This window comes from Varanus komodoensis, unplaced genomic scaffold, assembly GCF_004798865.1.
Source record: "Varanus komodoensis strain SLA01 unplaced genomic scaffold, ASM479886v1 scaffold34_1, whole genome shotgun sequence".
Classification (NCBI taxonomy): Eukaryota; Metazoa; Chordata; class Lepidosauria; order Squamata; family Varanidae; genus Varanus; species Varanus komodoensis.
The window spans coordinates 9,670,434-9,695,083 of NW_025335854.1; the positions used below are offsets into that span (position 1 = coordinate 9,670,434).

Here is a 24,650-nt window from a genome sequence, read left to right on the forward strand (position 1 = left end):
CAAGCGGCTTCCTCTGTGCAGTCCTTGCACCTGAGGATTCCGCCAGTGCCAGCAAGGGATGCCAAGCCTTTCGTTTCCGTCTGTCCGTTCTGGTTGCCAGAAATACCACCAGGCGAGGCACAAGCAGAGCGTGAGGACCTGAGTTCCGTCGGCTCAGAGACAGAGCCGCTCGTACAGCAGACGGCAAACAGCTGGGGATACTTTCCCACACAGTCTGCCTGCTCCACTGATGGTTGCCTGAGTGCAGCACAGCTGACCGGGTCACTGCTGGACGGCCTGGAATATTTGACAGTATTTGATCAACACGCTTCCCACATTTTTGCGAAATGTATCCAAGGTGGCTAATAAAAATAGCTTAAAAGAATAGAAGTGTCATGCCGAGAGGACCAAAACGTCTGATAAAACAGCTGCTACGTAAGCTGTTTATAGGCTGCCGCCTCAGAATTCTCAAGCAACTAAACCCGGGTTGCGTCATTCCCAGAGTAGCCAGAGCGGCCACTGGGTGAGCGTCGATAGAGCAGCAGTGCCAGTGTCCAGGAAAAGGCCTCGCTCGTGGTCTCTCCTCCCTGGCCTTCAGGGAGCCCTCAACAAGGAAGCACCTTCGTACGCCTCGCTGCGCGTAAGCTCCCTCCAGGGCCGGGGTACTCCGGCCCCTCCCTCAGCTGACAACGGCTCTGGCTTCCCGTGGACCCGCAGCTCCCACTTCAGGCTTTCTGTCACTGGCCCGGATTGTCCGCAGGCTGATGGGTTGTGCAGGCGGCTCGAGCGACGGGCCCTTAACTGTGAACTGCCAATTCGAGTCGGAGTTCATCTGTGGAAGCTGCTCCCCTCCCCTGCGAGTGTAATGTTTATTCCATGTCTTGTGATTCGTATTTCCATTAGAAGGACTCTTGTCCTTAGGTTTATAACACGTGCTGTGCAGCTCTGGATGAGAGATGACTGTTGGTTGGCTGCCACTTAGAATCCAAAGCGGCTTTGTTTTTTCAAGTCCAGGGGCAATGGCAGGCATCTTGGATATTGTAAGATGAGGCTTTTTGTACTTTATGCTAGATAATAAGCACTGGATTCCTCCACATCAGATGGCCAGGTCCAGGATTTGGTCCTTTTCTCGGCGAGCGCCAAACAAGAAAGTGGGTCGGGGCTTGGCGTTGGGGTGCTGAGGGAGAACACAGGAGAGCCACCGGCTGGCTCATCCCGGACCCTTGTGGTGTTAAATGGGGCATGTCACGGATAAGAGACTCTGCAGAGGCTGGACATGGAATCAGTGGAATGCGCCTGCGGGGAGTTTCTGGCGCTCGGCGTGAGGTGGGAAGTGTCTCCATCCGGGAGCTTGAGGCCTGAAGGTGCAGAGAAGACCCTCCGTGGCAGGAACAGGGCTCTGCTTGAGGAGCTGAGCACCGCTTTGCATGCCGAGTAGGCTGTCCGGACGCGCCTGGATGGCGGCTCCCTTCAGCCCCAGCCAGCACGGCTGAGACACAGTGGCACGGCCACCCAACGTTCGGAGAGCCCCTCACTCCCCATCCCCGAGGCAGCTTGCAGCCAGCGCTGCCTTCCCTTCCAGAGGCGATTTCCTCCCACTCGGGCCAGGCTTTCCGGGGGCCTGTCAGGTGGGATTCAGGCCACCCCGACTTGTGAAGGTGCAGCCAGGTGCCTGCTTGGCAGTCCAGGTGAGGCCAGGCAATGGGGTCTCCGCTTTAGCATGTTTGCCCTTGGGGCGAGATTGGCCTCCTTCAGCCTGACAGCCTCTGCAGGTATTGGAGGTCAGCGCCCATCCTCCTCATGCTGGCATGGGAAGGGGGCAGTGCACTCCAGCACAGTTGGGGGACGCTGGCCTGGAGGGGGTTCACAGGAGCCTCCATTTCAACTGCTGCCCAAGCTCCACGCACAGCTTCTCAGCTGGGGAAGAGCCGAAGCTCAGCAGTCAGAGTGCCACTCGAGGGGGCCCTTCTGAGGCTGCTCCTGCAAATAAGGTGGGCGGTTTCTCCCTCTTGCCCGAAACGCTGTGTTTAAGACTGCAGCAAGGGTTGCAGGGAAACCTCTGCTAATATTTCAGCATCACAGGGCCGGGACTCTCCACCTCCAACCTTCTGCTGGGTGCCTCCTGTCCTCTCGGGAAAGGCGCTGCGCCGATCGCTCCCCGCCTTCCCCACCCCAGCGGGTGCTGGGGTGATCCCGCATCTCTGCGAGGCAGCGCAGGCCGCTGGAATGGTGCTCGCTCCACCAGCCGCCTTCTCCTGTGGGACATCTGGCTGCCTGACGTCGCTTGGCTGTGGGAGGGCTACCTGAGGGTGCCGTGCCAAGAGCGCCTACCTGGCAGGGCAGAGCCGCCTCATGCTGCTAAGAGCTTTCTCCTGCAGATGTGGGAAAGGCAGAAAGCACATTTCATTGTGTTGGTTGTGTTGCAAAGTGATCTGAGCTTTTCCTCCTTCTCTTGGTTTAAGCTCCAGGAGATAACAAACTCCCCGTTGCCGCCTCTTTCCCAGTTGGTTCAGGGGCACCAGGAATAGCCCGGTTCTGAAGAGGGGCCCCCACTTCTCTTGCCTCTGTGACCCAGAAGCTGACCCCCAGGTGGCCCTGAACCAGGTGTTTGCATCTGTGGAGGGAGGCGTGGCGTGAAAGCCAGGGGCACAGGTGTGACACAGGCTTCTCCCAGCCCTGCTGGCTCCTCTTCATCAAAACCCCTCCTGGTGGTGGGGGATTGCCAAGGGAGCAAACGAGAGGGGGCGCCCCGTGTCTGAACAGGCCCGGGGAGGCTCGGCAGCTGCTCCCCGGCAGCATCCACCACTTGGCCTGGCGGAGCAGAGGCTTGCGGAGAGTCACCTGCATGCTGTCTGGGCGGGAAGCTGGGGGCAAAGCCCCTCAGCACTGGGCCGCTCCTTCAGGAGTGTGGGAAATGCACCACCCACAGAGAGGGGCTGGCGGGGGGCACGCTCCGGGCCAGTCTGGCACACGTGCAAGGAAAGCGGCCAGGGAGGGGGAGGCAGGGAAGCTGTGCGGATTATAACTAACGTTTAGGGGAAGGCTCATAACTCTGTCAAAACATCTCGGAAGGGGTAAGCTGAGCCGCACGGGCTGCAGAATCTCGTCTCTCGCACGCCTCCCTCATTCCTTACGTGAGGCAGCTTTGCGTTGCTGAAAAGAAAATCAGTGTGACGCTTCTAACAGTTCTGTACTCCTAAGCGAGCTGCTTCAGGAGCTTGCCGGTGCTGGCTGTGCGTTTCACAATGTGCATCGCAACTGTTGTGGTGACCGCCGATGCTCCAGAGGAAGGGGCAGCAGTGTGAGATGGTCTCCCCTGGGGCACTGGGCTCTTGCACGGTTCTCACATTTCCGGGGGTGGGGGGGCTTGCAGTAGGATGTCCCGGTTGGTATCCAGAGCAGAGGAGGACCGGGCAAGCTGCCCGAGCTGCGGCCGGCCACTCCAGAGGATCCCCACTGGGAATCCGTGGGCCTACTCAGCTTTGCTGGGAAAACAGTGATGTTCTTTGCCTCCCCCCTTAGGGGTTAGACCCTTCCTGACCTCGTCCAAGAGGCGGAAAGGGCCACTCCCGCTCTGCATTGGCCACCGTGCCCCTAGGCTGCTCAGGCCAGTTGTGAGGCTGTGTGGCCACCCCGAGACACCGGCACTTTCTGTCTGAAAATAACAGCTCATTTGCATATTTACTGGGATTCCGCCAAGGGAATAAACCCATTAGTTTTAGTGGGCATTTGAATGACTGGACACGCTGAGGCTGAGGGTTAGGAGTTTGGTTTATTTTTCTTTGCTATTATTTGTCCTTAGTGGTTTTGTTGCTTTGTTTGCGGCTGTCTGCTTTTAGATAATGGGAAAGCATTTTGCAGCAGTTCTGGATAAATATCCTGTGAAGTGTCTCGGTCACACAAAAAGTTACTCAGTGGAAGCAAATTTCTGCTCCACAGCCTCTCTTTGCATTTAGGGCCTGAAATTATTTTTTTTCTCAGTGGTAACCTCTGTGCTTGTCCCTCCTTTTGCAGAAAAAATAATTAATGGCCAAGACTACGAAGTCATGATGCAGATTGACTGCGAAGTGATGGACACCAGAATCTTGCACATCAAAAGCTCCACCGTCCCGCCCTACCTCCGGGATCCCCCGGGGAACCAGACCACTTCCTTCTACGGCGCCCCTCCGGCTGTCCCAGACGCGGCTCCTGCCATGCGGACGATCACGGAGTCGCCTCAGTAGGCTCCTCGGTCGGACTTAGCGCCGTCTCCCGGAAGGGCAGTGTGGTCTGGCTGCACTCTTCGGGGTTTGCCACGGCAGGGTCCAGCCTCATGCCAGAGCTCGCTGGATCACCGGATCCTGGATCTTCCTTAGGCGGAGCGTCATTCTGGCTGCCCTCAGTCCCAAGGGGAAAGGAACCTGCCCCTCCCCCCTGCCTCTGCTGCCCTGCACCAGTTTTCCTGCTTCGTTAGTGGCCGTTGTTCCACCATCGGTGCAGAGTGCTTGAAACCGGGGTTTCCCGGCGTGCTTGTGGCGGATTCCGTACCAGGATCTTCTGTCACACGCTTGGGCCGCCAGCCGTCAGGGCGTGCCCTGCGGCTGCTGCCCAGGCCATGCACTTTTGGCGATGGGTTTTTTGTTTGGGTGGCGTTGCCTGTCTCCATCCTTCAGAGGCACAACGCTGCTGCTGGGAAGGCGTGGCTCTTTCCCTGGCTGGTGGGGAGCTGCGGGTCTGAGTGGTGGTGTCCAGAATGTGGCCGGGCCCATCTGGTGGGGGGGGCCTGTTGACGGGGGCGAGCGATCGGGAAGGGGCTGGTGCAGAAACGCGCCTGTGCCCGGCTGCTTGGGCTCAGGTGGCGCGTGGCAGCGTCAGCGGGATGTGCTGGTCTCTCGCTGGCCCCCCGGGAGGCCTGTCCTTGCACGCCGAGCGCTCCCCGCGTCGCCAGCCTTGTGTAAGCTGTTGCGGGGGCCAGAGTGGGAGCGGCAGCCCCGTCCCTTCCCCGGCACCTGTTGTCAGTGAGCAGAGGCGGTGTTTGGGTTGGGAGCTCCCGCAGCATCCTGTGGCAGTTGGGAAAGCGGCTCACGGTCGGAACAGACTGTCTGGAGAAGCTCAGGAAAGGATCTGAGCCGCGGCCAGGAGGTTTACGCAGGGAGCCCCGGCAACGACCCTCTGGGGCGTCCAGGACTGCCTAGGCAGCCTGGAGAGCGCGAGCGGGTGCCCCTGCGCCAGGCAGAAGGGCCTGTGGAGGCTGGAGCCCCTCTGCCTCGCCCCCTTCGCCCATCGCACCGGAGCTTTTGGGCACGTGGAGCACCGTGCTGGGTGCGCAGGGTGTGCCCATCTCGGGGTGTGCTCGAAGGGGCAGTTAGGGAGAAGGGGGAGCATGCCGTTTGCTGCGGGGGAGCAGGCACAGGCCGCCCCTCTGCCCCCATTCCACCCCCCCCCCACGCCTGCTGCCTCTACCCATCAGTTTAAAAAAAAGATTTAAGAATGAAATGCTGCTCCACAGCGGCCACCGGGCTCTGAGAGGGCCCAGTTTGGCTTGCAGACAACTCTAATTTTAGTACTACTGATTGAGCACCAAAGCAGATACTGGTTTTGAGAAGCAGTCCATCCCCTGCTGGAGGGTGGCAGGGCCGGAAATGGCCCAGGCGTCCGGCACTGGCCCGTGCCTTGCCTGCCGCAGCCGGTGGGAGGTGCTTGCAGAGGGACGCGAGATGGACGCTCCGTGCGGCAAGGGCTGTGGCCTGGTTGCGTTGTAGATGTTCGGAGGACCAGGGCAGGGGATGTCAGGTGACGCCTGATGTGTGTCGAGGCGGTGAATGTCAGAGCGGATGCCGCTTGCCGTAAGAAGGAAAGCGTGGGAAAGGCGCTCTCCCTGGGCGACGTAGTTCCTGAGCGGGTGCAGGGGAGTAAGGCAGGTGCAAAACCGCTCCTGCCTCGCTGCGGGAAGACCACACCCCTTGCCCTGTGCCCGGCACAGCTGTTCCCGAGCCACAGCGGCTCGCCTCCTTCAGCCCCCCCCCCCCCGCTGCCGTCCTTTAAAATGCAGCCACGTAAGCAAGTCTCTCAGCAGTGCCTAAAGGCCAGCCGTGGGGGTGACTTGTGGAACGGTCCGGGGTTGCTCCAAAAGGGGGGCGCCAGAGCCTAAAAGGCCCTTTTGCCCAGCAGTTGCCTGCCTCACCCCACTGCACCGTGAGACCCGGGGTGGGGAGGGGGTCTTTCCCCAGTTCTCTCTTCCCTTCCCTGCGCGAGCTGTCGGGTGTGCCCATGAGGGCCTCGGTCAAGGGCCACACACACGGGTGGTGCCATGTTGATGCTCGCGCCCGCTCCTGGTTGCCCGTCGCTCTGGGAGAGCTCCCCAGCCAGGCCCTGTTACACAATTCACGCCTGCCCTGAACTTTGGCATACAGAACCCTGAGATGAGGCGCTTTCAGTCTAGCAGGAAAGGGTTCTCCTCCTATTTTTCTTGTAGAAGAAATTTGCTCTGGCTCCAACCAGGGGTTGAGTAACTTTGCATAAACATTCTTTTATTCAGGAAGGCGTTGTTCACTTGGAGGCCAAGAGTCCTTTGTCCACAGTGAGGAGGGAGCGTTATCCCATCATTAGCTGTTCCCTGCAGACAGCGATATTACGTGCAATTCAATATTGGTGGAAATAAACACAGAAACATTTTTGGAAGGGCGGCTGGGTTTTGTTTTGGGGGAAACAGGCACTCTGTTTTTTACAAGGCAGAGCACTCTGGCGCTCGGGCTTGCCTCATTCAGGCTGCCTTCCTGATGCAGCCGGCCTTTTCTGCGCTGGGCGCGTTGAAGGGTGCGGCTCGAGTGCGCGTGTGGTCGCGCCGAGGGTTTCTGCCCCCTAAGCCAGTCCTCAACCAAACCGGGCCGCTCCTGCGCCGCCTCTCAGACAGGGCACCCTCGGGCCTGCGCGGAGGGCGTGCTCACGTCTCCTCCACCCAGGCTCGGGAGGTGCGAACTTGGCCTCGCCATGCATCTTCCAGGGCCTGTGTGGATGCCCTTTGGGAAGGAAGAGCTCGTGCTAGGAGCACCCTTGGAGCTGTTGTTGGGGGAAGCAGCTGTTCAAGGCACTGCTTGACCCAGAGCCGTGTTCTTGGTTTGCTGGAGCTCCGCCCTAGCAGCGTGTCCTTACATAAAGGGCCTCCCACCCCCCCGAGGGCCTTCGTCCACCTGTCCCCCTGCCAGCAGTGAGCGTCAGTCAGCTGTCCCCCTGCCAGCCAGCCGGCCGGCTGGCCTCGGCACCGCCTCCCTCACGGACCGGCTGTCTGCAGGGGCTGGCCGCTCTTGGCTTAGGAGGGGTCCAGGAGAGGCTGCTTTTCCCTCGCTGTGCTGGAAGCGCAGCTCTTGCAGAACACTTTATTAAAAACAAACATGCAGCCTCCCTCTCTTCAGGAACGGAGCGGGCAGTGTTTTCTGAGAAGCCGATTTCTCCAAGTCTGTACAGAATACAATCGCCTTTTGTTTTGTTTTGTTTGTGTGTGTGTGTGTGCATGTGCAGCACGGTGGGGGATTTTTTTCTTTGGATGTTCCCTTTGCAGGCCGGAGTGAGTGTCACCGTCCCCCCGAGAAGGTTGACGGGGTTTTTTTCCATCTTGGGCTGGACCTAGGCTTGGCCACCCTTAGAGTGGGTCCACTGAAGTCAGTGGCACAAATTGGGCATGTCGGAGGCCCCACTGGCTTCCTCGGGGATGCGTGAGGCACGTTTCAGTCTGGATCAAGCCTTCTGCCTTTTTGTCAGAAGATAAAGTGCTTCCTTGTTGTTCAAGGGGGATATGGCAATATACATATATTGCGAAGTCAGAGCAAGAAACCATTTTCTCTTGTTTGTATGCACTGTTTTTAGAGGTGGCGTGTTGTACCTGCTCTCTTGGCTGGGACTGAAGATCCCCTACAGCCAGGACTCTGAAGGGGGCTGCCCTACATCTTCTAAGGAATAAAGCTTTAACTTTAAAAGGAGAGCACCAGCAGTCGTTTTTAATGTTTGCATCTAGTTTGCAGAACTGGGACCAGGACCAGCACCAGCACAAACGGGCAGCCGCTTGCTAAGAGGCATGGTGCTGAAGAGGGCCAACTGAGCATCAGGCAGAACATGGCTGCACGCCGGTGACACGCAGGAGGAAGGGGGTGCAGCGCTGCGAGGACTGGCCATGCTGGATCATGGCCTGAGTGCCACACGGGCACCAGCAGGCACCACAAAAGTTGTCCCAGGAAGTGCAACTCCTGCACGGAGTGCCATGCGTGGCTGATGCATCGCTCTTGCTCACTGTCTGTTGTGGGAAACGGCAATGTTCTCATGCAGATCTCCCCGGGAGGAGCTCAGGCAGAGGCCTTCTGCGGCAGCCGGTTGCCAGAAACAAGCGTCTCATGCGGGGTTGTGCGTTCTCCCTCCTCGCAGCCAATGATGTTGATCGTCAGATGCCTGCGGTGTTTCTGCAGCAGTGCAGATCTAGACTTGATTCAGACCTTCAGCGGGCCTTAAATTATTTGTTACAAAGTCCCACAGATTTCAGGAGCTCTGCGCTGCCGAGTCTGGTCCAGTGCTCAGTGAAGGTGCGGAGCTGCCCTTTATTCGTGGCACTGGCTTTTGAGCTAAACCATGACTTAGGTGGGTTTCAGCTGCTTTGGACTTGCATATTTGTTGCTTCTGAAATATGAAGGATGCCATGTGCCCCCTGTGCCTGCTTTTGGAGTAAAGACGCATTTCATCTGGTACTCAAATACTTGAGTTAAGTACTCAAGTGGAAATTGGCTCAGAAAGATCAAAAGTAATAATGTGAAAGCAGGGGGATTTTTTAAAAAAGTAAAGGAAGCTAAAATGTACAGTTAGAGCTCAATCTAACCAAATCTCAGTTAAGAAATGATTCCTGTGATATGTTACACCAGCAATGGGAAAAGGCATGCCTGCACTGTTAGGCAGAAATTCAAGGTAGCTATAAAAACTCGGGCGTCCTTTCAGGAGTGGATTCCATGCCCAAATTAAGGAAATGGCAAAAGAATAAACTCAGGCAAGCATGTGCATTAGCTGTAAGGCTAGGAAAGGAGCGAGAGAGAACATCTTTAAATGGCTCTGGAGCAGAAAATGCACAAATGCAAGACGACTCAAATGCAAGAAGATTCAAATATGTGAAATGATTACTGAGGACGGCAATAACTTTAGGAATGAAATCTTTGCGTCATTTTTCACTGCGAAAGGTATTCTGCATACATCCCTCCATAAGAATTATTTTGAGGGAGTACATCAGAAGAACTATGGCAAAGGACACCATAGGGTACTTGAAGCGATAGGACAGGGTATGAGTGTATGTAATAAATAAATACCAATGTAGGCCTGACAGCCAAAACAAGCCACCACTGGGCCGGAAGGACATTCATCAGTCGCTCTTCTTTTGCAGTAGTTTTTAGTGAGAGACTTTGCCAAAAACACTGTGTAGCCCAGCTCCATCCATAAATGTGCTTGACAGCCAAACTGGTCAGAGACAGCAGAAACAAATGTGAGCTCAGGTGGGCAAGAACAAGTGAGAACAGCTGGCCCTCCTCAAAGTAAAACATCTTGCTAAATATCAGTCTTGAAAAAGCACTGCAAAAGCACTGCCAATGAAATACAGTTGTTGTTGCTGTTTTTTAAAGATCCAGGACAGAGCCAGAAAAAATACCCTACCTGTCAGCTTAATTTCTGTTTCAGGTAAATTGGAAGAAAATATAAAACCAAGAATTAGTAAAAAGTATTAAATTTAAGAACACAGAAAATCAGAAAGATTCCTCGGAACCGAAGCGGTGCCTTCGTATAAACACACATACAGGAGACTTGCTACTTGACATGTTTCAAAAGGCCCGATGACGTCACTGCGCTGAGTAAGGCAGGCTGCTCACCTGTAACTCGTTCTTCCGAGTGGCCACCTGTGCGTCGCACACATGGGTGCTGCACCTGCCCAGTGCCTGCAGCCAGGAAGATCCGAAAGCTTAGCGGTGTTGGCGGGAACTCTGCACCCCTCCCACCCCCATAGTATAAGAAGGTGGAGTGCCCGCCATTTCCCCAGTCTGCGGAAGACTGACCGTTTGCCCCCAAGCAGAAGCGAAAAGTATTACACATCAGGTGTTCAAGACACTAAAGGTAAGTATATGAGAGCCAGTGTGGTGTCGTGGTTAAGAGCATGGGACTCGGATGATCCGGGTTCGAGTCCCCGCTCAGCCATGGAGCCAACTGGGTGGCTCTGGGCCAGTCACAGACTCTCAGCCCAACCCACCTCACAGGGTTGTTGTTGTGGGGATAAGATGGAGGGGATGTAAACTGCCTTGAGTCCTTTGTAGGAAAGAGGCAGGGTATAAATAGATAAATAAATGCACATGATGATACACGCTACGGATCCGTAACCAAGTGAAACACAGTTCCGTAGAAACCCAGTCACCGACACCGAGTGGGGCCGGCGGGCAGGTTGTGTGAATGCACAGATGACCACTTGAAGAACGACAGTTACGGATGAGCAACCTGCCTTTCTTTGTCGTGGCCTCTGTGCATCAAACATATGGGTGATTAGCAAGCTTACCAGACCCAGAGGCAGGGCGGTGTCGTCACTGAAGGACAGAAGAGGACTGCGCTACCAAAGGAGCAATCCTGCCTGGCACGCACACCGAGGCAGTAATGCCTGGCAAATGTGCGAGGGGTGGTCCAGGTGGCCGCCTGGCAAATGTCACGGAGTGGGATGCCAGCGGAGAAGGTGGAGGAAGTCGTAACAGCCCGACGGGGGACCCTTTGTCATGTTCGGAGTACTTGATGAAAAGGCGTCTCCTATCGTGAAAAGATTCTGTGCGAGACCTGTGGAAGGCGAGGCATCGAGGAACATCAAGGGAGTGTGGGGAGCACTCCACGGGCATAGACGGAGTAGGAAAAAAGGCTGGCAAGACAGAGTCCTGATTGACATGGAAGGGTGACACGACTTTCGGAAGGAACATCGGATCAGTATGCAGAACGACCTTCTCGTGAAAATTGAGATAAGGAGGGTCTATACAGAGCGCGCAGAGTTCACTGGCCCTTGTAGCCGACGTGACTACAACACGGAAGGCCATCTTCCATGACAAGCGACGTAAGTCGGTAGTCCCCAAGGACTCGGAAGGAGGTTTGCTGAGAGCCTGAAGGACAACAAAGAGGCTCCATGTCGGAATGATTGATCTAACCGGTGGCTGGAGATTCTGTGAGCCTCTAAGGAATCGACAAATAAAGACGTTAGAGAATACCGATGAGCTGGCCACCTGGCCACAGTAGTGAGAGATTGCGGCGATGTAAATTTTAATGGATGAAGGTTTGAGTCCAGTCTGGTGTAAGGATAATACAAATTGAAGACGTTTTGAATAGAAGCTGAACGAGCAATAAAATGGCTGGTTTCGGCAAAAGATGTGAAATGTTTCCATTTAGCTGCATACGAACGACGCGTCGTAGGTCTTAGTGCAGACTGGAGAATGAATTGAATATCAGAATGTTGAGCGCAAGTCCGATGGAGCATTCATCGGTATCGAGGAAGGATGAGCGACTGTGTCCGGACACTGCCGGTTCGGTGTCGGGACCGAGAGAGCTGTCGGTACTGAAGGAGTAGTGTGACTTACCGAATGAGCCAGGCTGTTAAATTGAGCAAATGAAGGTCTGGCTAGCATACCGCCCCATTCTGTTGAGTTATGAGATGAGGTATGAGAGGCAGTTGCTGAAAAGTGTTGCTCGACAGACAGAGAACGGTAGAAACCAGGTTGGCAAGGCCACCAGGGAGTGACGAGAATTCCCCGAGCCTCGTCGAGGAGGGCTACAACACCAACGAGGGCCCTTGAGTTGCAATCGACATGATGTCTTGCCGTAGAGAGCTGTTGAATCGCCACCTGCATCGCCTCCTTGGTGAAGATACGAGCCAGGTCCCTCTGTTGCTCTGGGAGTGATGCTGTAATATTCTCCAGTTTCTGCATGAGGGAATACTGGTAGCGAGCCAGCATCGCCTCATAATTGGAAATCCGGAGCCCGAGACCTGTGGTGGCGTAAATACAGCAGGCCATCATGTCAATCTTCCACCCTTCCTTGTCGCGAGGAGTGGTGTGTTATCTCAACTCGCGACCCTCGGACGACTCCACGACAATTGAGTTCGGCCTCAGGTGACGCAAGAGAAATGGAATGTCCTGTTCTCGAACTCGATACGTAGATTTGTATTGCTGTGAAGTCAACTGCAGCTGGTTGGGGAAATTCCACTGTTCCATCATCGCCTGACAGAGCGTCGTGATGAGTGGCAAAATGATGGCAGCGGATTGTTCTCTCTTGACGATGTTATAGAACTTATAGGTACTGGGATCGAAGCGGTGCTGGGCTTTGAACTCCAGTGACCTAGCCAATCTTGCCATCAGTTTCCCAAACATCGAATACGACTCCTCGGGTGAGCTGGGACCTTGTTTGGTGATCACCGCGTCTGGTGAGGTGGACGCTACATCCAAATCCTTAGAATCGTAATGGAGCGGAGGACTGGAGGAGTCAGCCAGTGAGGAAGGGAACCTGGTCTGAGCTGCTGCGGATGTTGATGGAGCATCCCTCAGGATCGGAGACAGTGTACGCTGGCGTACCGATGGGTAATATCCATAAGGTGCATAGTCATCCTATGGTTCACCATGGGCAGATCCATGCGGCGCTCGCACCCATTCTCCGGAGGGACAGACTGAAGCACGCTGTTGCTACCGCACCTGCTGAGGCGGGGCCCTCGGGGAAGCCTCAAGTGAAGGCTGCGGTGTAGGTGAGTGTGCCATCGGAGGAGCCATCTGTGGAGCGTCCCGGATCTCTCCGTCAGAAATCGATTCCAGCATGGCTGCCTCCTGATGAGCTGGCGAGGACAAGATGGAAGGAGTAACCCATCGCGGGGACCCTGGCGAGGTCACCTGCATCGCCAGTTGGAGAACTGGTCCGGTTGGTGTCAGTACCAAAGTGGCCGCCGGGACCGATGGGGCAGACGATCCCGAATCATGGTGCCAGAGCTGATCAGCCTTCTTGGCTTTGTGAGCCGCTTAGTCTGCCTTGTCCTTCTTAGGCTTCTTGTGGCCTGAGGACTTGTCTGATCCGCTGTGCTTCCTCTTCTCCTTTTGTTTGTGAGGAGATCTAGAGGAGCGTTTGCCCTCCGGCAGAGTCACTCCATTGGTCGATGGGTGAGACGGAGGAGCAGCCAAGGAAGAAGGCTGCCAAGCGGACTGGGTCGCAAGTTGATCAGACATGACCAAAGCCTGATCTCAGAAGAGCTTGTGCAGGCGGTTCTCCCTGTTTTTTCACGCCTGCTTAGTGAAGGCCTGGCAATGGCCGCACTTCTCAGTTCTGTGACCTTCCCCGAGACAGAGAAAGCGCAGATCGTGAGCATCAGTGGGGAACGCCTTGGCCCCACACTGAGGACACTTGCGGAAAGCTACACGCTGAGCCATCAAGAGAAAAAGAGGCGATAGCGAAGCAGAGAAAGACAATAGATAGAATAATTATTTTAATTGCTAAATTATTGTATTAATTAGGATTTTAAAATTTTTAGCCGAGAATGCACCGGGGGGTTTTAAATGTTGTTTTCTTCTTTCAATTGCTGTATTATTATTATTTATGTATGTTTTATGTATTCTTTATGAGCTGCCCCGAGGCTTTGTTGCAATGGGGGCGGCATAGAAATGTTTTTTAAAAATAAACTTTTTTGGGGAAGGAAAAATGGGGGGGATTAGAAAAAGCTAACGAGGAGGGATGAATAACTTGGAAATCTTAACAAGAAAGCTAAGAGAACAGAGAGCAACGGTTTAAAGGGGATCAAGCTACAACATAGCTATGGACTGAGAGACGAAAGGCTCGCGGCACAGTGAGCGGTCAGTCTTCAGTAGACGGGGGAAATGGCGGGCACGCTGCCCTCTTATACTATGGGGGGGGGGGGGGGGGGTGCGGCGTTCCCGCCAAAACCGTTACGCTTTCGGATCTTCCCGGCTGCAGGCACAGCACCCGTAAGCGCGATGCACAGAGGCCACGACGAAAACTGCCCTGACACTTGAAGACGGTCGTCTTACTGAGACCACGGCTCACGGAAGGCTGCCTGCTTAGAAGAATTTTATGCTGAGTCCTGCCAAGTACTGGGGATAAACAACTAGCGGTTCGTCTGTGGAACAAGATAGTTCTCCAGGCAATCCTGTGGACGTCGGACGAGCAGGGAGAAGAGCCCATGGCGGAAGCAGCCATGGGCAAATCAGCCACGCCTGAACTGGCCAAAACTCTCCGCATTCCACCTGACTCCTCATTCTGACTATGCCAATCGCAGGCATTGCCTTTTTCCTGTGAAAAGGCCGTGTGCTTTTTTTCCCAATGCAATCCTCCATTACAGCGTTTTTGTGTGCACTTTTTCTAGTAGACTCACACTCTTTTCTTGGTCTGTCAAGCACATTGCAAGCTCAGAGTCATTCTGGCTTCAACTCTAGGTTGCATCCATGTCTGCCTTCAGGTCGGGAGGTACAAAACGGGTGAGTCTGGATTAAAAGCCATTTCTCATGCAACGCCATGGAGGGGTGGCACACCCAGGTCAGAAGGGGGGGTGTGCGCCTCCCCCCCCCACGGTTGGCTCCAGGGCTGGCACAGTATTTCTCCCAGTATTCCTTGTGGCCCACAAGAAATGAAAGGGCTTGGAAGCCAAGGCCCAGCTCGCCTCCCGAAATGCCCCCCCACACACACACCTTTCCAGCCAGAGCAGTGCTGGGGAGCAGCACAGCTTTCCACCACCCAACTGTGGCGCACACTTCAGCGGCGGTGGCGCCTCTGCACTTGCCACGGATCGTGCCCGTGCCCTGCCTCCTCCAGGGAAAGCAGCTGCAGCAGCTTGGGTGAGGGCCCTGAAAATGACGTGTGTTGCTCGGGCAGATCAGTAATGACAAGGCACGACAGAGGCGATTTTCGCAGGAGTCTGATTATACAGTTTTAACATTTATATTTTATTATAAAAATGGTAACTTTTTTGGGCTTTCTCTTCCAACGTTTAAGTCTTGTGTTACAATAGCAACATGGCAAAGGATGCTTTCCTTCCTCTGAGGGTCTGCGCTTGGCAGGCACTAAATGAAGAACATTTTCCACGGTCTCTCGGGTGGCAGCATATTTGGTATAAAAAAACAAAAGCAAAGTTAGGCCCAAAATAAGAAAGGTTGACTTTGGCAGGTGGACTGATCTACAATCCACGTTCTGTAGTTTTTAAGGTTAACCCCCCACCCCATTTACTCTGATTTGTACAATAAAAAATATTTATAGAAAAGGTGCCGGTGGCCCATTAAATCGCCCCACGGGATCCTCAGTACGCAAAGATGACGTCGTACGTGACCTGGTGCCCATTGTCCCAAGCGTAGAGCAGCCGGTCCTTGGGGTTGTAGTCCACCTGCGTGGTGTATGAGTACTCGTTCTCGAAGAGCAGGCGTGGGACAATCTGGGTGTTGGTGTGGGTGTCGAACGCATAGGAGATGTTGGCGTTCTTCTTGTTGTGGCTGTCCACCGCGTAGAGCACCCCGCAAATGACAAAGCAGTTGCCGTAAAAATTCCTGCGCAGGCCCGTCCGCCAGGTGGTCTCCTTCCGCGTGCTCAGGTCGAGGGCGTTGAGCTTGCTGAGCACGATCACCTCCTGGTTGAAGGTGTCGTAGCTGAGGGCAGGGTAGATGATCCACAGCCCGTTCTCATCCACGGCAAAATCCACGTCGGAGTGGCCACGCCACCGCCACGGCGTCTCCTCCTCATAGGTGGCGTCGTGCAGCATGGCCCAGGCGGCCACGTAGCGCTGCTTCAGGTCGTACTTGATGAGGTTGCGGGTGAAAGCCCGGTTGTAGTAGAGGGAGCCGTTGAAGACCACGTGGCCTGTCCCCATCCAGCTGTAGGGCAGCTTGTAGGAGTTGCTCCAGCGGCCTGGAAGGCAGGGAAGGCACCGTCAGCGCGAGCACATGCGTGGCCTCAGCCTGGCCTTCCGCCGGGGGGGGGGGGGGCGCTGCCCTCACTGAACCAGAGCCCTGGTCCTCCGCTTCGGTGCTGCCACTGGCCAGCTGGGGAAACCTTTACGGGATGTGCAGCTTGGTGTCCTGCAACAGCAGGGGGCTGGACCCAGGGGCCTTCTTGGGCCCTTCCACCTCTACTCTTCTCTGATCCACTGAGAGCAGGCCGCCTGGGACCCTCTGGGTGTGGTGGACTACGATGCCCATAATCCCTGACTGGCTGAGGCTGATGAGCATCCCAGTCCAGACCACCAGGCAGCCTCTGCCTCATCTACCCGGGGCTCCCTCTGGCTCCCCAAGAGGGTCAGGGAAAACCTCTGCGGTCCTCCATGGAGCAACCAGAGACCGAAGTGTGCTTCACTAAGGTGCTTTCGCCTTCAGCCTTCCCCAACCCAGCGCCCGCCAAATGCTTTGGATTACAACACCCAGCATGCCTGTCTATGGGCCATGCTTGCTGGAACAGATCGGAATTGAAACCCACACTTTTGGGGAAAGCATGAAATGAACTCACTCCTCTAATTTTTCCTCTGCAAGTACTTGAGAATTTGCAAGCGTCTCTGGTCAGATGCAGACTGGGCTGGCAGAGGGGCGTCCCCACCCCCTCGCCACAGCGCCCCCTCCAGCCCCTGAAAATGCAATGCAGAAGCCTGGAGCCCTGCCCGCTGCAGGGGGCAGCAGTGGGGCTGGGCCACCCGGAAAAACCGGACCAAAGCCCCTCTGCAGAAATCACGTCCTGAACTCCCCCCATCCGATACTTCCATTTAATCTATACGTCTGACACTTCTCTGGCCGCTGCCAACATCAACAGCAGCTACCGATCGCATTCCAAAGTGAGGTCAAGTTTCATATCTGAAAACATGAGATCCTGGGAGATTTCAGACATAGGCTTCAGCCACCGGACGTCTGCTTTCCAGGGAGTCCTGATCCAATTTGGATGGCAAATGCTTAGCGGGCCCTCGGGGACAGCCAAGGCACGCTTAGGTGTGCGGGACCGTTGCGGGTCCCCGGGCAGGCAGTTCCCCCAGCGTTCGCTCCCCGCCCTACCCCAGAATCACAACGTGCTGCAGTTCCTTCATTCCTCTCATGCACGCTATCCACCTCTGCTCCAGGACAATGCTTCCTCCCACCAGAGCTTTCCTGGGTGGGGGGGGCACCCAACTCCGCCAGACGCCCCGGCCTCCCTCGGTGCCACGCACGAGGCCGCCCCAACCCACCCACCCACCCACCTTGTTTGAAGCTGTCCAGATTCCGGAACTCCACCAGGGTGTTGCCGTAGTAATAGTTGGTGACATAAATCCGCTCGTCCTTGGCCACAGGGTCCTTCATCCAAGCGCCCTCGTTCCGTCCGTACGTGTTCTGGATCACGGGGCCAGAGATGGTGGAGAGAGTGTCCTTGCACTGTCCTGAAAGAACCAGCCGCACAGAGGGACGGTTATAAGAACAGCACAGAAACGGAACGTAATAAAAGATGCAAAGCAGGTACATTCCAGTAAATCTTAGGCAAATCTAAGCCGGAAGTCTGGAATCTGATGTGTAAACAAGCCTGAAAGAAAAGGGAAAAGGGAATGTCTACCTAGTACCAAGGTGATAACTCTGGGGTCGCCAGCCCGTCCTCTTGAGGGAGGACATTTCGAAAGTGAGGTGCCATAACCAAGAAGGCCCCCCTCTTTCAGACACCCTCCTAACTTCGTTTGGCAGGATCTTGTTTCATGCCCTGATTAATTCTGTAATTTATGTTTTTTATTTGAATTTGGGGCAATTCTTATGTACAGTTTTAAATGTACACACAAATCAACATGGGCATTCCGGGAAAGTCTTTGAAATATGCAGAATCCATTTACCTAATGTCCGGGTGGCTTCGTTTCTCTGCCGGAGAGCCATTTAATCAGTAAGTCAGGCTTTACAACTCAGGCATGACCCCTCAGTCCGTCTAGCAAATATCGCCAAGGTGGAGTGCCGTGCCTATCCTTGTCTACACCTGGCACCAGTTCCTTTAGGCAGGCAACCAGATGGTTTGGGGGCTCTAAGATGCGGAAGGACCGCTCAGACCCTGCCCATCCCAAGCTGGTTTGCAGCCCCCTTGTCTCTCCACACCACCAGCAGAATGGCCTTGACTAAGTTCAAACACAGGCCAAGGATCAGCATTTGCAACAGCGCCTGTCCTGCTGCCCTCACTGAGCCTCTTTGCAAGCGGGTCTACCATGCTGAAAACCATTCCATACGGAGAGGAGAGGAGAGCTTTTGGTAGTTTTACAGCACTTTAGGCCCACACGCCTTGCCACTTCACCAGGCTGATGGTGCCGTCACACATCAAGAAGCGTAACCGCAAGGGCTCACCGATGCTGTTTCGGATGTCCTCCTCATCGAAGCTGGGCTTGGGGGTGGCAGTGAGGCCAGGCCGGCCCGGGGCCACTATGGTCACCACTTCAGTGGCGGCAGCTGGGCTTGGTTCCGCTGCTCTCCGAGCTTGGAACCTGGCTGTGGTCGCTCCAGAACTGGGCACTGTTGTGGTGGCTGTGTTCGGCGTTGTGGGTGTCGTGGGGGCCGGGGCCCCCTGGGTGGCATTCCCGGCCACTGGCCCAGTGACTGTGGACACGTGGGCAGCCGTGGTGGTCCCCAGAGACGCTGAAACGTGGCTGCTGGGAGTCGTGAGGACTGGCGTTGAGGTAGGCTCCCGCTCCGTGAGGATAGGGGACCGGGTCGGCTCCACGGCCGCAGCCGTGGGCCCGACAGCTTCTTTTCCAGCAGGCGTGGTGCTGGCCATGGGTTCCCCCACTGGCTCGGTGCTCTGGAGTAACAGCCACCCTTCCCCGGGCGGCGGCTTCCTCGTGGGAACGTATGGCGGGTCGTTCTGCTGCAGAAGCTGGTCTTCTATCAGCAGATCTATGGGGTCGCCACTGAAAGTCTCGTCTTCTGCCAGAGAGAGAGCAAGCTGGAGGGCAACCAGGCCAGAGACCCGGAGCTGCGCCAGGCCTCCTGGGCCACGTCCCACAGCCTCTCAGCGAGGCGCGCCCCCCAGCGTGCAGGTCAAACCCCACCACCAGATGCTTTCACCCTGATCCCACCCTATCTCCAGCAGAGGTTCTGGACTACTAATCCCAGGGTGCCCTGCTCTCTGGCCATGGGAGCCGAAGGTATTCCAACGAGTCTGGAGAGGACTCGGGTGGGGCAGACACCTGCCCCATTGTCGCATCTCTCTAAGAAATCCTGCCCTCAAAGAGTAACATTTCAAGGACTCCAATTTTAAAATAATATCTGAGTGATGTGAATGAGGCAACCGTGTCTGGCATTCTGGAAGCCCCTCCCCAGTTTTCCCTGTGCTGAATGGTAGAAACCACAACCTACGTTCCTCGAGGTGGTTCTCCAGCTCGGCCTCTTTGGCCTTGTAGTACGTGACTCCTCGGATTATGGTCGGCTGGGCGGGGGGGCGAGGCTTCCTTGGCAAGGCTGACTTTGGGGGGGCTGCCCCCAGAGCGGGGGGCGCGTAGTGCAAGGATTTGGCAGAGCTCGCTGGCGGAGCCACCAGTCTGTCGTGCAGGAAAACCTCGTCGTATTTCTCCTTTCAGAAGTAAAGCGGCAGGTTAGGCGGTGCCCCGGCAGCTCAGCCTCGCTCACCTGTTTCCAGCCCCCAGGTAGGGCTTGCGGGTGGCACTCCACGCTCGCTGGGGACCCCCCTCGGAACACCTGGGGCTCGGAGAGTTGCCACCCACATAGCCCTCACAGCGAACAAATTCGGCGCAACTTTCTCACCCACTTCCCTGACCCCTTTCAAAGGCATCCCAGCCGGAGACAGGGCTCTTCTTCCCAAATTTATGCATTTAAGGCATTTGCATGTCTTCCTCTACCTGCCCCTAAGAGCTCCTGAAGTTGTTTACAAACAAAATACGGCCCCCATCCACCCCCACCCCCTCCACACACATAAACAATTAAAGACCCTCAGAGCATCCGCAGCATCCGGCCCAGCATCCTGTCGACACAGTGCACAACCAGCTGCCCGCGGGAATGCGCAAGTGCCCGCCCATGCTCCCCAGCAAGTGGCGCATGTGCTGAGTGCACAAGCCATCGCGGCCCCCGACGGCCACCACCTGCTCCATGAACTCGCCCGGTCCCCTTCCGAAGCCCTCCAAGCGGGTGGCCGTCACGCCGTCTCGAGGAAGGGGACGCCGGGGCTTAACTCTGCGCTACGTGAAGCGGGACCTCTTTTCTCCGACCTGATTCTGTCGCTGTTAAACCATCCCGAGACTTCGGTAAGGGACAGTCTAAAAAAGTTATAAATCGATCAACCAACAAACCTTCCCCCCATCAGCTCCACGGGGTGGGTCCAACTCTCACGAGAGGGAAAGCGATGCCCTGCTCTCCGCGTTCTCCATCCCATGCCTCCGTTCCTCCTGTCTCCCACAGCCGCTTCCCTCCTGAGCTTTCCCACCCGCGGTGCCGCACCTGTTCTTGTGAAGGGACTGCTCCACACCCCCAAGCGCTGCCACTGCTGCTTCGCAGCACCACCAGATCATTTGCTAAGCGCGGTGACCAGAACGGCCAACTGTGGGCTGCCCTGCAGATCTGTCCAACGGGAGCCGTTTCATCCTCCATTCCCTTCCTACTTATTCCTAACATGGAGTGTATCTTTTGCACAAAAGCCCCGCTCAGGGCCCACATTTTCATTGAGCTGCCCCCCCCCCCCGCAAGATCCCTTCCTTGCTCAGCCGCCGCTTTCTCAGATCCCATCAGCCTCAACTGGGAGTGGGGATTTTTTGCCTCCCACAGATACGACTCTGCGCTTGCTTACACTGAGCGACAGTGGCCCTTTTGATGTTCCTCACAATCCCTTTTGGTTCTAGCCGCCCTAAATAATTCAGCGTCATCCAACTGGGCCACTTCGTTGCTCGCTCCAAATTCCAGATCGTTTCTGAGCACACTGAAAAGAACTGGCCCCTGCGCAGATTCCTACGGGACGCCACATCGTTCCACTGGAAGAATTCCCACGGCCAGTGTTCTGCTCTTTGACCAGTCGCTGGGCCTCCTCCCTCATTCCGCGGCTGCGAAGTCTGCTCAGAAGTCTTTGGCAAGAACTTGTCAACAGCCTGGCAAAGTCCAAGTTAGCAATTCCCACTTGGTCACCAATGCTCTCAAAGAACTCTTGCAAAAGACAGGCTGGTCCTTTTTCAGCAGCACTTAACCTTCTCCATGCTTACTAATTTTATGTTTATTAATGCTTTTGGCCAATTTACCCAGAACAGCAGTCAAGTGAAGGAGCCCATGATTTTTCAGATTCCCTCTGGATCCCTTTTTAAAAATTGGGCTTACACTGGCTATTCTACGATCCTTAACCACGTATTTGCCACTAAAATATATAGTTCCACTCTCATTCTATTAGGAAGAGAGCAACTGAAGATCAGAAACTAGTGAAATTATCTGTATCAAATTTCTATGGTAAACACAGAACAGGAAATACAGAGGAAATTAAACAGTATCTTTTCACTGAGCCTGATATGCTTTTAGTTAGCATCTGAAAGCTAACTGGTTCCACTAGAGATTTAAATCTGGTAGCAGGAGGGACTCGGGTCCTGTCAGAACCCCAGTTTTATTAGTGGAGCAAAAGACCTGTACACTTTCCAGCTCTGAGGGCTTCCTGAAGGACAGCTCAGGGATACTCTTGTTCGGGGCAGGTTCCCATTATTAGCTTTTCTTAAAAGGCCAGGCCGGTCTCACCTCGGCCAGAGTATAGGCTGCGGCAGCATCCCTCTGCAACGAACTCTGGATGTCCGCCAGGTTGCCGGAGATGCTGCTGGAAGAATTCATCTTGTCCTCAACGGCCGTTTCCTGAAAGCTTTCGTCCTCATTTTGCCTCTTCCGCTTGCTCTCCTTCGTGCGATTTCTAGACATTTCCTGGCATGTGCACAGGCAGAAAGAAAAGCTGGTCGATGCACAAAAAGCTTCAGCACTTGACAATCTGGTCTCCAGCCCGAGTTGCTGCTTGCCACTCCACCCTGGAAGGAGCTTTGCTTGTCTCTGCAAGGACCGGGAGCCCTTTGGTGCCACAACCGGCGAGCCGCAGCCCGGAAGGCCGGCTGAAGCAGGGTGCCCTCCGAGGGGGCAGCAGCAAGCCCTGCCCCTCATTCGGAGGACGACACCACCTGGCGAGACTGGAGGGGACTCGTGCCCACCAGAGTCCCAGCGATGGAAGCATGTGAACACTGCGGAAAAGCGCCTGAGCTACGCCGGCCCCCCACGCGAGACGGGAGGGCCGTCTCCCCCAGCCCCACTCCACCTTCCCAAACCCGCCCTCCAAAAGCCCTGGCGTGGGACTTAACTCCCACCGCTTCTAGCCAGCATGGGAAGGTGTGGGGCAGGCCAGACTGCGGGTGCAAGCAAAGGGACCCGGGGGGAGCAATCCAGCCCCCCAATCCAGACTGGCCCTTTACAACAAGGCTGGGTCAAACTGAGACAGGGGCTACTTCAAATGGGGAGCTGCTGAATTAGAATTCGTTAACAACATGGAACAAGGATAAGGATGGAGTTCCCCCTTCCGTTACCGGGGAGAGCAGCTGGTTTTTACCTGCTGCTCCTGCAATTGTTTCACACTTATAAAGCCGCCAACTGTGCCTTTAGCAGAATGGCAGACAGAAATGCAAGTGTGGAATATTTTCCTGGCATTTTTTTCCTGCTAAAGGCCCTCCTGGAAACCAACCAACCAACCATGCTGTGTATCAATTTTCTGGCAAGCACAACCCATGGGCACAGCCCAACAGATCTGAAGTACCTGATGGCACAGTCTTAAGCACGTTTGACAGAAAGGGCTCCTATGGAGTCCTAAGGCTTCCTTTCCTTGAAACACGCCAGAATTGCACACGTGAAGTTCTGGCGCGATCACAGGAGGCATTGAGCACGTTTAACTTTGGGCCTGGGAAGTGTCTGACTGAAGCTGCACTGCACCCTGTGCAGCAACGGTAAGATGTGTTCGTCTTTTATGCCCCGGCTAGCAAGGCGCTTCATTCCAGTCCTACTGGCCTTGGTGCCGACCACGTTCATTAACCACTGATTTCGACATGGGGCGGCGCATTCTTGCTCCACTCACTAGGTCTGGTCCTCCGCAGGAAGGCCTGCCACCATTTTTTCTGGCCCAGCCTGACACAGGGAGGCCTGCAGGGCCACGGGACTCCCGGGAGAAGCCGGCTCATCTTACCTCCTCCAGCTTGTCCACTCGGCCCACCAGCTTCGTTGTGACGGAGTGCAGCTTCAGCAAGTCCAAGCCGTAGAAAGCGCCTTCCAGCAGCTCGATGACCGCCGCCAGCTGCAAAGGACACACGGCACAGCGAGGTCAGCGGCTGCCCCCTTCGGATGCGCGTGCGCGGCCCGGGGACCGTCTGCACACCCTCCGGATGAGTCCGACAGCGCAACGAGCAGTGCTCTCTCGGCCTCCTCTCCCTCGCAGGGCTGCTGTGAAGACGACAGAGCGCATTTGACACTCTGCAAACCACCCGGGAAACCGCCCCCCACTCCGCTTCCCATTGCATTGCGGGGCCATAGCGCCGGAGCCTGGGGTGGGCGGAGCCTTTTCAGGGGTCAGGAAGGAAAAGCAGGGAGAGCCCCCTGGAAAAGCATGTGCGGCGGCCCGCTCAGGGAAAGCCCGGCAAGCGGGGGCCCCAAGAGGATGCTCCGGCAGTGGGTGCCGCTCCCCAGCTGCAGCGCCCTGGCTCTGCAGCCCCCCCAGGGGATGTGGAGGGGAAATGAAATGGGAGGTGGGAGAGGAAGAGCAGGCGCCCACATCGTTATTCCTGCATTATGGTGATATCCTGTTTTTCCCTCGCAAGGAACCCAAGCCAATTCCCAAGGTTCTCTTCCTCTTCTTTTCAACCCCACAACAACCCTGCAAGGTAGGTCAGGCTAAGAGCTTCACGGCTGAGTCCCAGCCAACATGAACCACTGCACCACACTGCTCTGGGGGCATCACTCGTTCGCTGCCGCTCCTGAGGAGCCCTTCCCGAGCTGCAGGCTAGTCTTGGTCCTGCTCCAGCAAAAGAATGAACCGAGATACAGAACACAGCTTTACAATGCCAGGACTAGTGGAGCAGGCCAGACTTAAGCCCAGCCAGCTTGGTCCACAGAAACCCTGAGTGAGTGTGGCCATGGGCTGCCGGCCCCCCCCCCCCGCTTTTCTACTGGCCCATCCCAGGCTGCCCACTTGTTTACTGGCCTGGTTTTGCTCCTTTCCCAGCAGCCATGCAGAAGTCAGGTGGGCAAAGCTTTCCTGGCAATAATGCGCTGGAACGCAATTCCGACAGGCCAGGCGGCGGTCAGAGTAGCTTCACAAACAGCACCACGGAGCGCTGCTCAGCCGCAGAGATCTCTGCCAGGCCACCCCTTCCTGAGTGCTCCGGCCAGCCAACTCGTCGCACTCAGGCAGTCCGGAAGGCAGAAGAGGGAAAGAGGCGAGCCTGCCTCCAACCCTCCCAAAACTTCCCACTCCAGTCTCCTGGAAAACTGTTTTCACTTCCTATGGGAAAATGAACCACCGGCTCTGCAGTGTGTGGGTGGCGCAAGAGCCGTCCAGAAAAACAGCCGGCAGCGCAACTCTGGCAGGGCCGGGCGCCTTCAACTCGAACTCGTGCCCTGCTCTTCACGGCCAAAGGTGCTCACGGAGCACCCTCAGAGGGGGCAAACGCTTAGCAGGGCTGCCGATGA

General features: G+C 55.8%; 2 protein-coding genes across 3 annotated transcripts in view; one reads left to right on the plus strand and one right to left on the minus strand.

The window, feature by feature from the left end:
* Positions 1-7,934, plus strand: part of ATF6 (activating transcription factor 6) — a 63,853-nt gene extending 55,919 nt beyond the window's left edge. For both annotated transcript variants that reach the window (XM_044439108.1, XM_044439109.1), the window contains exon 16: positions 3,994-7,934. In XM_044439108.1, coding sequence (XP_044295043.1) covers positions 3,994-4,202 — 209 coding nt within the window. In that variant the 3' untranslated portion in view covers positions 4,203-7,934. The remainder of the gene's footprint in view (positions 1-3,993) is intronic.
* Positions 7,935-14,912: 6,978 nt separating this feature from the next.
* On the minus strand, positions 14,913-23,259 carry OLFML2B (olfactomedin like 2B). Its single transcript, XM_044439111.1, has 6 exons — positions 23,152-23,259; positions 21,678-21,854; positions 19,314-19,527; positions 18,306-18,881; positions 17,195-17,371; positions 14,913-15,885 (listed from the first exon to the last, which is right to left on the minus strand). The coding sequence occupies exons 2-6, from the start codon at positions 21,849-21,851 to the stop codon at positions 15,284-15,286; spliced, it is 1,743 nt and encodes a 580-aa protein (XP_044295046.1). The 5' UTR covers positions 21,852-21,854; positions 23,152-23,259; the 3' UTR covers positions 14,913-15,283.
* Between the last annotated feature and the right edge of the window lie 1,391 nt (positions 23,260-24,650).

What these genes read in the sequence shown, in the direction of transcription:
- OLFML2B (XM_044439111.1), bottom strand. Translation starts at nt 21,851, where the DNA reads ATGTCTAGAAATCGCACGAAGGAGAGCAAGCGGAAGAGGCAAAATGAG. An exon ending in GGAGAACCACCTCGAGGAAC is followed by an intron (nt 18,882 to 19,313) that starts GTAGGTTGTGGT and finishes TCTCTCTGGCAG; the next exon opens with AAGACGAGACTTTCAGTGGC. An exon ending in TCTGGACAGCTTCAAACAAG is followed by an intron (nt 15,886 to 17,194) that starts GTGGGTGGGTGG and finishes CCTGCCTTCCAG; the next exon opens with GCCGCTGGAGCAACTCCTAC.